Source organism: Pelodiscus sinensis, chromosome 3 (assembly GCF_052426305.1).
Source record: "Pelodiscus sinensis isolate ZL-2025 chromosome 3, ASM5242630v1, whole genome shotgun sequence".
In the NCBI taxonomy this organism is placed as follows: domain Eukaryota; kingdom Metazoa; phylum Chordata; order Testudines; family Trionychidae; genus Pelodiscus; species Pelodiscus sinensis.
This window is the reverse complement of record NC_143054.1, coordinates 147535224-147552536: the sequence shown is the minus strand read 5'-3', so window position 1 is coordinate 147552536 and position 17313 is coordinate 147535224. Positions and strand designations below refer to the sequence as shown.

Below are 17313 nucleotides of genomic sequence, written 5' to 3'. Positions count from 1 at the left end.
ATTATTTAGAAATAACTAGCATTATTTCAAAATAACAATCTGTGTCTACACAGCAGGCTATTATTTCAACAATGTTGAAATACTGTCAAGCTGAAGGTCTTCTTACTCTGACTCCCATAACCCTCATTGTACGAGGATTAAGGGAATTCGGAGGAAAAGTGCTCTGTTTCCAAATAAGTGCTGTGTAGACAGCACCAAAACTCAAAATAAACTACGCAATTGACACAGCTCAGTTTGCGCAGCTTATTTTGAGTTAAGCCCTGCTACGTAGATGTGCCCAGAGAGACCAAGGGAGGAACCAGTGCTGCAGCCTGTGAGGATCTAGAAACCTCAGGGATATAGAGCAGCAGAGGCTTGGATTCCCCTCACAGCAGTCTTAGTGGGTGGCCAGGAAGGAGCACTTGCTAGACTCCACAATGGGAGAAATGTAGAAGAGAGTATGCAGTTCTCCAGCTGACCCGTATCAAGTTCTTTGGGGTCCAGTCTGCCACCGTAAAACCAGAGCAGCCCCCATGCTGCTCTAATATGAGACAGATCAGAAACTCTGGAACATCTGGCTCAAGGATCAAGTAGCTGCAGCTGACTCCCTTGGACTCCCTCTTTTGAACTGTGCCCACAGAAACTGAGCAACTATCCATACCTGTATAATAAGATGCATAACATTATTCTCCAAAATGTTAATACAAGGGCCCCCTCTGCTGATAACAAAGCTGCATAACAAGTTAAGTAAAGCAAATGCTCCATAATAAAACTTGAGACAACATGGCTACCTCCTGGACATCATGCTCTCAGACTCAGCTTAAAATTCACATATAAAAAGGAAAAAATGCATTCCTCTGTAGAAGAGATTACTGGCCAATGATTTATTTAAGCAATTGCTAGAATGTCGGAGACAAGGCCTTACTTATTTAAGAATGTGTTCTTTTTAGATGTCCTGAAAGAAACAGCACTGGAAGTAAATTTCAACATATTTATCCTGAAATATAAAGAGGGAATGTAACAGTGGAAGTGGTAAGCTGTTGAGAGTACAAAGGTTCAAACTAAACCATATGCTGGGTAAAATCTTGCCTATGGCAGATGCATCGTCTAGGCTTATTTAGCAGAAGATGAGAATAGCAGACAATAGTATTTTCTTTCCATGGGCTGTTTTCTCCCCAACTATATCTAAATCTAACCCTTGCCAGTAAGCCATTACACCAATTTTGACAAGCTGATTTTTATCTCTCACCTCAAATTTACAACTCTACTCTTACACATAGTAACTGTGAAACAAACTGGCTGGTCTGATTTGCTTTATGACAAATTGTGTCCTATAAACTGGGAGTAGAAACCACATTGCTAAACATGCCAAAAGCCCAAATGTGAGTCTCAATTGTGGAAAAACTTCCAAAGAGACATACAAAAGGGTTAGAAGCTTCAGAAACTTGAAATCAAGCAGAATTTATTCACCGAGGCCCGGATTCTGCAAAGCACTTAAGCACATGCTCAGCTTTAACTATAAGCACATGCTCAAGTGCTTTGCAGAATCCGAGGCCCCGACAAAGCTGAGATTCTGGAATGCAGTAACTTTGATTATAAGAGCAGAAATGTCTTACAAACTGAGGTACATTTGTAAACTCCAGGCCAAATCCTGCAGTCTATATTTAGCCAAACTTCCTCTGAAGTAAGCAGATCAGCATTAACACATGAAATTATCAAAGTTATTACTGCACAATTTAGGTCAGCACCTTCACAACCTCATCTGAATAAAAACAGTTTGGCACATACCTTCCCATACAACAGGCGAACTATCCCATTCCCTCTGACTCCATCAAATTATCTAGTAAAATAGTTATTACAAAATGACCTGAACAAAAGAAAAATACATTTCCTGTTCAGAAAGCTTAATATTCTGCAACATAAACAAATTGTTTTAATTAACAATTAAGAACATAAGAACGGCCGTACTGTGTCAGACCAAAGGTCCATCTAGCCCAGTATCCTGTCTGCCGACAGTGGCCAGCACCAGGTGCCCCAGAGAGGGTGGACCGAAGACAATGATCAAGCGATTTGTCTCCTGCCATCCCTCTCCAGCCTCTGACAAACAGAGGCCAAGGACACCATTTTATCCCATGGCTAATAGCCTTTTATGGACCTAACCTCCATGAAATTATCTAGCTTCTCTTTCAAATCTATTATAGTCCACCTGCATTCTGCTACAAAGACCTTTTACATCTGCACTTGAAAGGGAATCCTCTGAACTGTCATTCATGTTAAAATTCGACACTTTCCAAAAAGGACTCAACAAACATTTGAACTATCTCACCCATTACCAAGATAGTTTCCCCAATTATCACCTCTAATACCATTAACCCACAAACATCCCACTCTCCCTACCTCTAATATCATCAATTCACAGACACTTACCTTCCTTCCTTCCCCCCCCCCCCCCGCATCCCCCTCCTGTTCTGCAATGTGATTTGTCCTTTTCATATTTGTTCATTTTTTTTAATTGTATCCTTTGGTATATATGGTTGTGACTACTTTCTTCCACTATTTGATCTGAGGAAGTGGGTCTGGCCCATGAAAGCTCATCATCTAATAAACCATCTTGTTAGTCTTTAAAGTGCTACATTGTCCTGCATTTTATTATAGTCCTAGCCTTCACAGCCTCCTCTGGCAAGGAGTTCCACAGGTTGACTACACGCTGCGTGAAGAAGAACTTTCTTTTATTAGTTTTAACCCTGCTACCCATTAATTTCATTTGGTGTCCTCTAGTTCTTCTATTTAGGGAACTAATAAATAACTTTTCTTTATCGGCCCTCTCCACACCCCTCATGATTTTATAGACCTCTATCATATCCCCCCTCAGTCTCCTCTTTTCTAAACTGAAAAGTCCCAGTCCCTTTAACCTCTCCTCATATGGGATCCGTTCCAAACCCCTAATCATTTTAGTTGCCCTTTTCTGAATCCTTTCCAAGGCCAAAATATCTTTTTTGAGGTGAGGAGACCACATCTGTACACAGTATTCAAGATGTGGGCATACCATAGTTTTATACAGGGGCAATAATATATTCTGTGTCTTATTTTCTATCCCTTTCTTAATAATTCCTAGCATCCTATTTGCCTTTTTGACTGCCGCTGCACACTGTGTGGAAGTTTTCAGAGAACTGTCCACAATAACGCCAAGATCTCTTTCCTGATTTGTCGTAGCCAAATTAGCCCCCATCACACTGTACGTATAGTTGGGGTTATTTTTCCCGATGTGCATTACTTTACACTTATCCACATTAAATTTCATTTGCCGTTTTGTTGCCTAATCACTCAGTTTGGTGAGATCTTCTTGGAGTCCCTTACAGTCTGCTTCTGTCTTGACTATCCTAAACAGTTTGGTATCATCTGCAAACTTTACCACCTCACTGCTTACCCCTTCCTTCAGATCATTTATGAATAAGTTAAACAGGATTGGTCCCAGGACTGACCCTTGGGAGACGCAACTAGTAACCCTTCTCCATTCTGAAAATTTACCATTTATTCCTACCCTTTGTTTCCTGTCTTTTAACCAGTTTTCAATACAAGAAAGGATCTTCCCTCTTATCCCATGGCAATGTCATTTACACAAGAGGCTTTGGTGAGGGACCTTGTCAAAGGCTTTCTGAAAATCTAAGTATACTATATCTACTGGATCCCCCTTGTCTGCATGTTTGTTAACCCCTTCAAAGAACTCTAAAAGATTAGTAAGACAGGATTTCCCTTTACAGAAACCATGTTGACTTTTGTCCAACAAATTATGTTCTTCTACATGCTTCAGAATTTTATTCTTTACGATTGTTTCAACTAATTTGCCCGGTACTGAAGTTAGACTTACCGGTCTATAATTGCCTGGATCGCCTCTAGAGCCTTTTTTAAATATTGGTGTCACATTGGCTACCTTCCAGTCATTAGGTACGGAAGCCAATTTAAGGAATAGGTTACAAACCACACATAATAGTTGAGTAATTTCCCATTTGAGTTCTTTTAGAACCCTTGGATGAATGCCATCCGGTCCCGGAGATTTGTTAACATTAAGTTTTTCTATTTGTTCCAAAACCTCCTCTAATGACACTTCAATCTGAGATAGTTCCTCAGATTCATCACCCACAAAGAACGGTGCAGATTTGGGAATCTCCCCAATGTCCTCAACCGTGAAGACTGAAGCAAAGAAATAATTTAGTTTCTCTGCAATGGCTTTATCGTCCTTGATTGCTCCTTTTATAGTACGATCGTCTAGGAGAACCACAGGCTTTTTAGCAGGCTTCCTGCTTCTAATGTACTTAAAAAACATTTTGTTATTTCTTTTTGAATTTTTGGCTAGCTGTTCCTCAAAATCTTTTTTTGCTTTTCTTATTACATTTTTACACTTGATTTGACAGTGTTTATGTTCCTATCTATTTATCTCACTAGGATTGGACTTCCACTTCTTAAAGGATACCTTTTTGTCCCTCACTGCTTCTTTTACATGGTGGTTAAGCCAAGGTGACTCTTTTTTAGGTCTCTTGCTATGTTTTTTTATTTGGGGTATACATTTAAGTTGGGCCTCTATTATGGTGTCTTTAAAAAGTTTCCATGCAGCTTTCAGGGATTTGGCTCTAGTCACTGTGCCTTTTAATTTCTGTTTAACTAACCTCCTCATTTTTGTGTAATTCCCCTTTTTGAAATTAAATGCCAGGGTGCTGGACTGCTGAGGTGTTCTTCCCACCACAGGAATGTTGAATGTTGTTATATTATGGTCACTATTCCCAAGCAGTCCTGTAACGGTTATATCCTGGACCTGATCCTGCGCTCCACTCAGGACTAAATCGAGAATTGCCTCTCCCCTTGTGGGTTCCTGCACCAGCTGCTCCAAGAATCAGTCATTTAAGCCATTGAGAAATTTTATCTCTGCTTCTCTTCCTGAGGTGGCATGTATCCAGTCAATATGGGGGTAATTAAAATCCCCCATTATTATAGAGTTCTTTATTTTGGTAGCCTCTCTAATCTCCTTCAGCATTTCAATGTCAGTATCGCTGTCCTGGTCAGGTGGTCGGTAATATATTCCTACTGCTAATTTCTTATTATTGGCGCATGGAATTACTATCCATAGCGATTCTATTGAACATGTTGATTCATTTAATATTTTTATTTCATTTGAGTCTACATTATCTTTCACATACAGTGCCACTCCGCCACCCACCCGGCCTGCTCTATCCTTTCGATATATTTTATATCCCGGTATGATTGTGTCCCACAGATTTTCCTCATTCCACCAGGTTTCAGTGATGCCTATTATGTCAATCTCCTCATTTAATACTAGGTACTCTAGTTCACCCATCTTATTAGTCAGACTGCTAGCATTTGTCTCCTGAGGCCCAGGCTAAATGCCTTTCCCTCCCTTTAAAAATTTGCCACTGCTTATTTGTCTGCCCTTCCTTGATGCATTGGATTCCTTTGTATGTGGTTGTTTGTCTGCTCTGGCCCATGGTTTGCCCTCTCCCCATCTCTCTTTCTGACTACAGCTTAGAGAATCTCTAAGAGAAGTCTCCCTCCGATTTACGTGCATCTCCGCACCAATCGGCTTTCCCCATCTCTTAGTTTAAAAACTGCTCTACGGCCTTTTTAATGTTTAGTGCCAGCAGTCTGGTTCCACCCTGGTTTAGGTGGAGCCCATCCTTCCTGTATAGGCTTCCCCTCTCCCAAAAGTGTCCTCAGTTCCTAATAAATCTAAACCCTTCTTCCCTACACCATCGTCTCATCCACGCATTGAGACTCTGAAGCTCTGCCTGCCTACCTGGCCCTGCGTGTGGAACTGGAAGCATTTCCGAGAATGCCACCATAGAGGTCCTGGATTTCAGTGTCTTTCCTAGCAGCCTAAATTTGGCCTCCAGGACATCTCTTCTACCCTTCCCTACGTCATTGATACCTACAGTACCACGACCACTGGCTCCTCCCCAGCACTACACATAAGTCTATCTAGATGCCTCGAGAGATCCGCAACCTTTGCACCAGGCAGGCAAGTGACCATATGGTTCTCCCGGTCATCACAAACCCAACTATCTATGTTTCTAACGATCGAATCACCCACTACCAACACCTGCCTCTTCCTAACTGGCATTCCCTCCCCCTCAGAGGTATCCTCAGTGCGAGAGGATACCACAACATTCTCTGGGAGGAGGGTCCCAACTACGGGATGGTTTTCCTCTGCTCCCATTGAATGCTCTGTTCCCTTGAGACTTTCATCCTCTTTAAGAGCACCAGGGCTCTCAGACTGGAGGTGGGACAGTACTACAGTGTCCCGGAAAGTCTCATCAACATATCTCTCTACCTCCCTTAGCTCCTCCAGTTCAGCCACCCTGGCCTCCAAAGCCCGAACTCGGTCTCTGAGGATCAGGAGCTCTTTGCAATGAGTGCACACATACGCCAGCCGCCCACAGGGCAGGCAATCATACATTTTACACTCAACACAATAAATAGGATAGCCCCCACTCTGCTGCTGGGCTTCTACCTCCATTTTTCTAATGAAGAAGTTTAAGTATAAACTGGGATTCTTTTTAAACCTCTGGAATATAGATTATTATAAGAGTTATGTTTTAAAGAAGGTCAGAAGTCACTAGTGCCCTCTAACCTCCCCCTCTAAACTCCCTCTCCAAACTCCCTGTTAGCTGTTCCTGTTTGCAAGCTATGAATAGGGAACTACAACCTAAATGGTTCTACTATGGGGTGGGTGTTGAACTGATAGCATAACCCTTCCCAGAGAGCAGTTATCATTTGCACATATACAAAATGAGAAATGTCTGCCTAAAAAAGAAGTACTGTAGAAAGACCTGAGGGTCTTAGTGGATCACAAGCTAAATATGAGTCTACAGGATAACATTGCAAAAAAGCAAACATCTTTCTGGAATGTATTAGCAGGAGTGTTATAAACAAGACATGAGAAGAAATTCTTTCTCCACTCCACACTGAGTAGACCTCAACTGGAGTAATGTGTCCAGGGAAGATGTAAACAAATAGGAGAAAGTCCAGAGAAATGCAACAAAAATTACTAAAAGTCTAGAAAAACTAGAAAATATGACCTATGAGGGAAGTCTAAAAAAAACTCGGTTTATTTAGACTGCAGACAAGAAGGCTGAGGAAAGACTTGATAACAGTTTTTAAGTTCATAAAAGTTTGTTACACGGAGGAAGAAAAACTGTTCTTCAAATGAGGACAGGACAAGAAGCAATGGTCTTAAATTACAGGGAGGTTTAAGTTGGACACTAGGAAAAAGTCCCGTCAAAGTGGTTAAGAACTGAAATAAATTGACAAGGAAAGTTATGGAATCTCTGTAATTAGAAGTGAGAAAAACACCTCTAGGTATTGTCTTGATAATATTTAGACTTGCCGGTGACTAGACAAGATGAGCTCTTGAGATCCCTTCCAATCCTATGATTCTAGACTATGCTGACACATTGCTGGGTTTGAACAATTGCTACCAAGGCCCGGAACACAGGTCAGAAGCAGAGACTGTTCAGAGAGGAGAATCAAAAAGCAGTTTTTGCTGTTGGCTTGGCTTCAGAAAGGCACGTGCTTTACCAGCTACAGCCTCTGTACTGCTTACACATTAAGTCCCAGATACCCTGAGTTATAATGATCCGGTCTGAATGTGACAAATGTAGAATCACCATGGTTTAATTCCTCTCCAGGTGAGAGGCTAGCATGCTGCACATTCAATTAGCATGTTGTGCTACTAGGTTAGGCTTAATGCTAATTCAAACTGCCCCATGACACTTTGCACCACTTTGGTGGATGAGGTTGAATGCCACCTGTTCTTTGGCAAAGGACTGACCTCTTCTAGGCATTGCAGCATCCTTCTGATGGCAATGGATGCAACTGTGGAAAATGAGATAGACAAATGGACATTCGTGGGTAAAATGTTGGCAGTGAAGCGCTAAGTGTTTTGCTCTTCCAAATAGCCTCATGTAGACATTGAGAGGAGGGGAGAAAGGCCAGACCCTTGTGGGTTTCCAAAATGGAATTTTCACGAAGAGGAGAAGCAGCTACCCATTTCCTCTTGTGATCATGTCCGAAGAGGAATGCTTGGAGCCTCTCTAGTGTTGTGCTGCATATTCCATATATAATCATGTAAGAGCGTCAATAGCCCCCTGAGGTCAACTGTGTCAAAGGCAGCAGAAAGCTGAGTAATATTAGCGCTGACACATGGGCTCTGCTCATTGTTATGAAGCCAGGCTGATTCAAAAGCATACAGATGCTGACTGACGTCACATGCTGTTGGAGCACGGGGTCATTGCGTTTTCAGATATTTTGCTTAAGAGGGAGACTTCAGACATGGTAATAGCAGGAAAGATGGTTTGCATCAGATGTTAGCTTTAAGGACTGGATAGAGCACACTATTTTTTAGGGAAGTTGAAAGGTTTGTTCTCTACAGGAGGCATGGAAAGCATTGTTCTTTGCTAGCTTTCACTAGCCATGAGGGGAATAGATCTGTTCAGCTGGTGGTAAATACAGCTATTTTGCAGAGGCTCTTGAGCTTCAGTGAGTGGTAGTACTTCCCAGAGAAGTTGCAAGTAGATAGAAATGGTTAAAAGCTTTAATAAAGAAATCTGCTATTTTTTAAGAGGTCATTGTATACAAGTGTAAGTGACAGAAACATTTCTGTTTCTAGTTTTCACAATGCTAATTCCCTGCTCACCCTTTCTAAGCAAACAGTGCTGATTAAACAGGGACTCCCTCATTTTTTAATACTGTGAACAAGTCACTTAGCAACTCAGCAGATGGTTCATTATCAAAATTCTGTTAGTCTTTTAGTAGCACTGATACATGAAGGATCCTGTGGGAGTCCACAAAAATTGGAAATCAGAGGTGAATAGACAGATGAGCAGACTTTCCCCTTTAATCCACTAGCTCTTCATAAAAGTCATATTCACAAGTCTAAATACCTCTTTCTTATTCTGACCTCAGATACAGGTGTACTCAATCTCACCAAAGCCAACTGGAATTGCATACATTTATTAAAAATTTGATCATATGATCCAAATTATGACTGGTTTCAACATAACTGTCTAAAAAAGAGAATTAGTCCAGAAGTTTTGCCCTCTTAGCACCTGAGGCATGTGGGAAGCAGCTAACGTGTTCGGCAGCTAGTGGCTCCAGAGAGGGCAAGTCTAGACAGGAATAGGGATTGTGGTCCTGTCCTGCTGCTCTGTGCTTCCAAGGTAAAGCAAGATTGTTTCCTAGCAGTGCTGCAGGCATTTTGCCTTTTCAGAGGCCTGCTGTCTCCCACTGCTGCTGCTAAGGTAAGGCAGCTCTGTCCCAAAGAACACAGAATTTAGCATTATATGAGGAAACACACTCATATGTTCAAGATCTTATTTAATCAAATGCCCTGTCCTCAATAGGGCTTACTTGCTTTATTACCTTATCTCCCCAGTGTCCTGACAATCACCAACATTAAGAAACAGTTGAGTTAGGAGGGGGATCATCTAAATGGAAAGGGAGGAGGGGAACAGGGCAGGGAAGAAGGCATAAGCACAGGTGTGGAATGAAGCTGAGGTGATGAACGTGAGAAAGAAAAGGACAGAGCAAATGTTGGCAAAGGACAGAGCAAGTCCAGGTGAAACTGTAGCAAGTTCCCTAAACACACACAAATCCCTGCTTTGGCTACTTCTGGCTGGAGTCCCTGGCTGGCTTCTCTGATTTTTTTTCAGAGGGAAGCCACATCCGAGTCCTAGAGCTCTCAGGATTGGGGTGCCCCCTGAACAGTCTGAGAGGGGATGCACAATGGGTAAAATAGTAGTCCCAGATTAGCTCCAGTTCCCCCTCTCCCCAGCAGTGCAGCAGTCCCAGCTGACTGGAGCCCCTGGCAATTATGTTTCTCGCTAATATAGTATGCACTCTATCACCACCTCTCCCCCACCCGTACATTGAAAAGGTGGGACTTTATACCTACTTTACCATAAAACATTATCAGAAGTGCACTTCAAGCAGCCCTGCACCCAGAAAAGAGAATTCCATTTTCAAACAACTTTAATTAAACATACTGATGAATATTGTGTAGCTAAAATTTGTGTCATGCCTTTAAAAGACAGGCGGCTCACTCAATCAAGCCTATTGTGTACACCAATGTTTGCCAAGTTTATTTTCCCTCTAATTAGTATTTGTATATGTGATTAGATACAGCTTGTACTTTTAACTGTGAATGATTATAACTCTGCTAGCCCTACCCTTTATTTTTCATACATTCCTTCTATACAGGCCCCATGGAGGGGAAGGCATTTAGCCTGGGCCTCAGGAGACAAAGGGGCCTCACATTTTGACATTTTTCTACAAGTCATTTCCATTTATTATACATCTTGCAGTTATAAGAGGGACAACAAAAGAAGTTCTATATACCTGCAAAACAATTATTAAATCATTGTGGGACCTCGAGTCTCTGACAATTTTTCAGTCACCTCTGAGTTTTTATTTGCGTGACTAAAGACTGAAGTAGCTTCTGTGATTGGTGATTCTAAATAGAATCATAGAATACTAGGACTGGAAGGGACCTTGACAGGTCATCAAGTCCAGTCCCCTGCCCCCATGGCAGGACCCAGTACTGTCTAGACCATCACTGATAGATATTTATCTAGCCTACTCTCAAATATCTCCAGAGATTCCTAAACCTCCTGAGGCAATTTATTCCAGTGTTTAACCATCCTGACAGTTAGGAACTTTTTCCTAACGTCCAACCTAAACCTCCCTTGCTGCAGTTTAAGCCCATTGATTCTTGTTCTGTCCTTAGATGCCAGGAAGAACAATTTTTCTCTCTCCTCCTTGTGACACCCTTTTACATACCTGAAAACTGCTATTATGTCCCCTCTCAATCTTCTCTTTTCCAAACTAAACAAGCCCAGTTCTTTTAGTCTTCTTTCATTGCCCATGTTCTCTAGACCTTTAATCATTCTTGTTGCTCTTCTCTGGAACTTCTCCAATTTCTCCACATCTTTCTTGAAATGTGGTGCCCAGAACTGGACACAATACTCCAACTGATTTGCCTATGATCAAATACAAAGCTGGAAATAGTACCCAGGTCCCAGGTTTCCCAATTACTAATCAGTGGGCTGGTGCTGGTCCCGGAGAGCTCCCTGACACAGTTTAGGAAGGCAGCAAGCTGGTCCCTGGTTTCAAAGATGGTAAGAAACTCTACACTAGACCACACTGCCTTTCAATGGTCTAAGGCTCCAAGAATCAACAGTGATCATCCTGTCATTAAGAACAAAACAACAAATTACAGCAAGAGGCTCTCCATGTAGCATTAAAAAATGGGACCTCAAACAACAAAGAAAACATATACAAGCAGAGCAAAGCCGCGGAGCACGCAGGCAGCGGACAGCCCAGACACGTCAGCCGCTGATCAGTTTCAGCAGCAGCTGACTTGGGGATGCCTGGGGTTCTTAAGTTGAATCTGTATGTAAGTCAGAACTGGCGTCCAGATTCAGCCGCTGTTGAAACTGATCAGTTTCAGCAGCGGCTGAATCTGGACACCAGTTCCAACTTACATACAGATTCAACTTAAGAACAAACCTACAGTCCCTATCTTGTACATAACCCGGGGACTGCCTGTAGTTCATTCAAATGCAGTGGCAGCTTGTTGTGCAGTGATTATACAAACAGCCAACCTAGTGTTACAACAGTATTTTACATTCCTTTGAGACGTATTGTTATAAGAGTAATATCTGATTACATTCCTCAGGATGAAGTAATTGAAAGTGGCTCTCCTGTGACAGAAGCATTGCTATTAACTTGTTTTGGTACATCTACAGTAGATGGGATACTAGTCTCGCTTATGAGATCATTTGTTTTCTCAGGAGAGCCCATTCTTTGTAGTCTGAGGAGACAATACTCTTTACACCAGATCCATATGTTTGTTAAAAATAACTATCAAATTATCAGTAGAAATGACAATGCTAGAAATATACAAATATATTTATAGAATTTATGATGTCATTGAAATGAATAATATTCTCAAAACTTTAACCATGCACTAAAAATGAAGACTTGATTTTAGCCATCTGGCTTCATTGAAGAGAACAACTATTACATCCAAAATTTACCTTAAGAAGAACATTAAGGTTGAAAAGTCAAGCATGCAATAGTTAAGAAATGCCAGAATTAAAGATATCTGTGCACTGTTAATTCAGACCCCTTGTGAATTATAAGATAGTTGTGTCTGATAAGATAATTGTTTACATATTATTTTCCACAGAACCCCGTCTCATTCAGTGATGGATATATTGAATATTTCTTTTTGCCCTCAACCTTCAGTGTGTGCCCCATATATTATTTACGGCAGACGATTCAAATCCTGCTCTGAACCCCAAATTATTAATTTCTGCTGCTGTTCACCACCATAGCACTTGAATCACAAACATGAATTTATCTTCATTCATGTATTTCTATGTGAGAAAGTAATATGAATCCCATTTTACACATGGGGAACTGAGGCACATATTAATAAAAAAAAAGTCAACTCATTTTGGGTTCCCTGTTTAGGACCTTACGGCAGTGATGAGTAACTTAGGCTAGTGAGTAGGCCACATGAGTGGCCCTCCATCTCAGCGGGCTGCAAGATTGTCATAACCAAGGAGGTTCTCTTGGGACAGGGTAATATTGCTAACTGCACTTGGGTACTTAGCATTTGCAGTGTGTGGCAATTGATGTAGAGGAAGTTCATGGCTCTCATAAGCAATGTTATGTACAATCACACATACCTCACTTCACATGGCTTTGCTTTACATGCATGTGACTTTAAGAACATTGGTAGGGGAAAAAACTGAGGATGGGAACCAGCAGTATCTGGCAACCCTATACATGGGCAACAGTCAACAAAATGCCTCGTGGGCCACACAAAGAACCCCAATTAGCCACATACATTCCTCAGGCCACATATTGCACACCACTGCCTTAGGATTTGTTTTTTGGAGCACTTAGCATTATGTAGTACTTTGTATATCAAAAGCACAGGTCCCATTCATTTGAGTTGTAGCTCTGAATGTTTAACATTTCAAAAAAATCAAGCCTCCCAGGTTTCAAGGTGGAAAGTCAGAAAATGAAGAACACGCATCAACTAGTGGCCACCTTTTGTAAATTTGGTTTAAGTGACTATTGCGGCATCACACAGGGAACTCTCTGGTAGAGGCAGACACAGAATCCAGTTGTCCAGGATGGAACCCAAGAGTTTAAACCATGAGATCCCCTCATCTCTTACTGCAGTTCCCTGCATCACAAAGCAAGCTGAATCCTACAGACAAGTCTCCTCTCTTTCACCCGGATTCATTGCCTGAGCACAGTCTGTCTTATACATTGTCTAAGGCAAGTTTTCCACAGGAACACAACAAAAGGCACATCCCTCTGTGAAATTTCAGTTTCTTGCACCAAAGCACAAGAGGCCCTGGAGGTTTTCAATTAAATAGTCATACAAGTGCATTATTTTGCCACATTAAAGACATGTATTTTTGTGTTATCTCATTCTCAGAAATGGCTGGACCATTTTTGCTGAGATTTTTCAGAAGTCATCCTGACACAGAAACCCAACATGGAAAATTAAAGTTTGGCAAAGTTATAAGTAGCTGAAAACAAGGTATTAGATTACGAGGAAGATTGTCAGCTAGCTAGCATGACTAGCTCTGCCTAAATTAAGTAGCCTGCTGTTCACTGGCTTTCTATTGCAGTTTAATGATACAATTAGCTTACCTGATAAGAAAATGATGCAGTCCAACATCAAAACTTCTGTAAGAAAAACAATACAACATATTTTAAATGCTCAGATACAACAGTGATGAGTATTATACAACACAACCTCAAAATAATCAACTAGCTAAAATAAAATTACTTCTACATATTCACATCTAGAAATGATGTCCAAGACAGACTGAAGTATAACACAGTTTGGTGTAATTTATGCAACAAGATACAATAGTCCGGCATCCAATTGTACGGCATTCCCAATAGTCCGGCATCAACATAGCAAGAGCCTAGTGAGTGAGCTTCAGCAAAAAGCGAGTCACAAGGCAGCAGCAGCAGCAGCTGAACTGAGCAAAATTGGACAGGATCAAGTCAGTCTGCCACTGGCATTGTGACACGCTGGACAGTGCTTGTGCTACAATAAAAAGGGTTAAAACACTTTATATAAAGTATATACAGTATATACTTTATATAAAGTATATATATATAAAACCAGCATATAGTACCTCCTGATAGTCCAGCATATCTGATAATCCGGCCCCACCTCAGTCCCAAAGGTTCCGGATTATTGGAAGTCTACTGAACATAAAATGTAAATTAATCATCTAGAGAAAAGACATGAATTCATTAAATTCAAATGTTTGAGCATTTCCTTGAGCTGTTCGGTAAGTCAATGCCACACAGAATGGTATAGTTCATGGAGATGATTAATCTGAGTCCTACTGCTGACATACATTTTTTGCAGCCTTTTCATAACTGGTAGGTCTGTTTGCTTCATGTATTAAAGAGCTGTAGATGACAGCATACCTTTTACCTGAACTGCTACATAAAGCCCTCTCCATCTCTGGGCAACTTTGTGCCATTCCATCAAAGCTGCACTAGAACAGCCCACTCCTCCATGATGATTGCCTTGCATATAGATTCCTTACATAGATGATGTAAAATAATCTATAGCAGCCACTATGCCAGTCCCCTCTGCCCCTGCCTGACTTAGAGGGCATATGCCTAGGAAAAGTATGCCTGGAGGGCTTGCCCTGAATCCATCTGATATCTAGCTGATGAAAAATCCAGCCGGCTACTGGCAGCCAATACAAGATAGACAAATCCCAGGAACAAAAGCAGTGCCTGGAGACCCCAGGACTGAGGGGGTTCATCTTCACAGCCCTGGAGATGAACCTCTCCACCCAGACAGACAGACTCAGGCTCATGCTTCGTTACTATAAAAGAGGGATTCTGCCTCAAGCCTAGGGAGCATGATGGGCCTCAATGTTGAACCCCGCACAAGCCACAATTCAGAGTGTTATCTACCCACCTATTGATAGAGCGCTAGCACAAGCCCTGCTAGCCCAAGCCTGTTGGTCCAGGCTGAAATGCACAGATATGCAAAGGTTGCTTACAGTCATCTTTGTTCCCCTCTTCTAGACTTGCTCTAAAATATCCTCCAGCCAATTTGGAGCATCCAGCCCACAAACTTTAATTGATAAAATTGCATGAAACTTAGTTGTAGTAAGACGGGGATCTGAAACATAAGCCCACATATCACAGGCTGGGTATGAGGCTGAGGCCTAGACAGCAATGTCTTGGGGACTTTGCTAATATAAAGCAAAGTTAAGCTGTGAGCAAAAGGCAGGCCCTGCTCACAGAAATTGCAAGAACAGGGCTGATATTACAGGCTACGACTACACTATGGCTGTGTCTAGACTGGCCAGTTTTTCCGGAAAATCAGCCGCTTTTCCGGAAAAACTTGCCAGCTGTCTACACTGGCCGCTTGAATTGCTGCAAAAGCACTGACTTCCTACTGTAAGAAATCAGTGCTTTTTGCGGAAATACTAAGCTGCTCCTGTTCGGGCAAAAGTCCCTTTTGCGCAAAACTTTTGCGCAAAAGGGCCAGTGTAGACAGCTGAGATTTGTTTTCCGCAAAAAAGCCCCGATTGTGAAAATGGCGATCGGGGCTTTTTTGCGCAAAAGCGCATCTAGATTGGCCACGGACGCTTTTCCGCAAAAAGTGCTTTTGCGGAAAAGCGTCCGTGCCAATCTAGACACTCTTTTCCGAAAATGCTTTTAACGGAAAACTTTTCCATTAAAAGCATTTCCGGAAAATCATGCCAGTTTAGATGTAGCCCCGTGGTCCCCGCCATGGCGCCCGTGGGGGCATTTCCATGCGCCTGCCAGGTGCTCGGGGCTGGCGGAGGGAGCGCTGGCCCCGGGCGCGTGGCGCTGGGTGGGGGGGAGTGCCGGCCCCGGGTGCGCGGCGCTGTGCGGGGGGGGGGGGAGCGCCGGCCCCGGGCGCGCGGCGCTGTGCGGGGGAGGGCCAGCCCTGGGCATGCAGCTATGGGGGGGGCGCCCCCGGGGCGCAAGTGTCCCCGCCCCCTGGCGCCCAACAACCTCGAAAGGTTGGGGACCACTGATGTAGCCTATGAGTTTTCTCGGCAAAAAAATACACTAATGAGGAACTCATTTGCATGAGTTGCAATCTCATTTGTATATTTTCTGCTGATCTGTTTTTGCGCTGGAGTTTTGATGCAAAAACAAGCAGTGTAGACGTTTTCTTTTGGCGCAAAAAAAACCTTTTTCTGCAAGATCCTTATGCCCCAAAAAAGGAGGTTTACCAATCTTGCAGAAAAAGAGATTTTTGCGCAAAAAGAAAATGTCCGCACTGCTTGTTTTTGTGCAAAAACCGCAGCACAAAAATGGATCGGCAGAAAATATGCAAATGAGATCACGACTCATGCAAATGAGTCCCTCATTAGCATATTTTTTGCCGAGAAAACTCATCGTGTAGACGTAGCAACAGAAACACACATCTCCAAGAGGTTCTAGGCACAGGCTGTAAGTAAATTCCAGAGGAGTCGTAACAGAACACCTCACTTAGAAACATCTTGGTACCAACAGACCTCCCCTCCCCCAAGAACATACATATCAACCCAGGTTCAGGACTGGGTCTAAACTGACAGCATGATAGATAGTGATCCAACCCCATGTACATGGTGGATCTAGGTTTATCATCATTGACAGAGCAGAAGACCTGTCAAGGAACTCATTGGGACGATCCTGTCTGACTGACGACACTTGTCATCTGAATTTTTGTAGAATCTCAGAATCATAGAAACTAGAACTGGAAGGAACCTCGAGAGGTCATCAAGTGAAGCCTCTGCCCTAACGGCAAAACCAAGTATCATCTAGATTATCTCTGATAGATGTCTATCCAACCTGCTCTTAAATATCTCCAGTGTTGGAGATTTCACAAACTCCCTAGGCAATTTATTCCAGTGTTTAACCACCCTGATATTTAGGAAGTATTGCCTAAGGTCCAACCTAAACCTCCCTTGATGCAGTTTAAGCCCATTGCTTCTTGTCCTATCATCAGAGGCCAAAAACAACAATTTTTCTCCCTTACCCCTGTAACACCCCTTTAGATACTTGAAAACCGCTATCATATCCCCTATCAGTCTTCTTTTTTCTAAGCTAAACAAGCCCAATTCTTTCAGTTTTCCCTCATAGCTCAGGTTTGCTTGTCCTTTAATCATTTTTGGTGCTCTTCTCTGGATCCTCTCCAATTTCTCCACACATCTTTCTTCATGTGGTGCCCAGAACTGGACA

At 42.3% G+C, this 17313-nt stretch overlaps 1 protein-coding gene across 8 annotated transcripts in view; it reads right to left on the bottom strand.

Moving 5' to 3' along the window:
* HHAT (hedgehog acyltransferase) overlaps positions 1-17313 on the bottom strand; it is a 369064-nt gene that overhangs the window by 224272 nt on the left and 127479 nt on the right. For 7 of the 8 annotated variants that reach the window (XM_014580487.4, XM_075925129.2, XM_075925126.2 and 4 more), the window contains one exon: positions 13723-13758. The exons of the other annotated variant lie outside the window; for it this stretch is intronic. In XM_014580487.4, coding sequence (XP_014435973.2) covers positions 13723-13758 — 36 coding nt within the window. The remainder of the gene's footprint in view (positions 1-13722; positions 13759-17313) is intronic. 8 annotated transcript variants of the gene reach the window in all.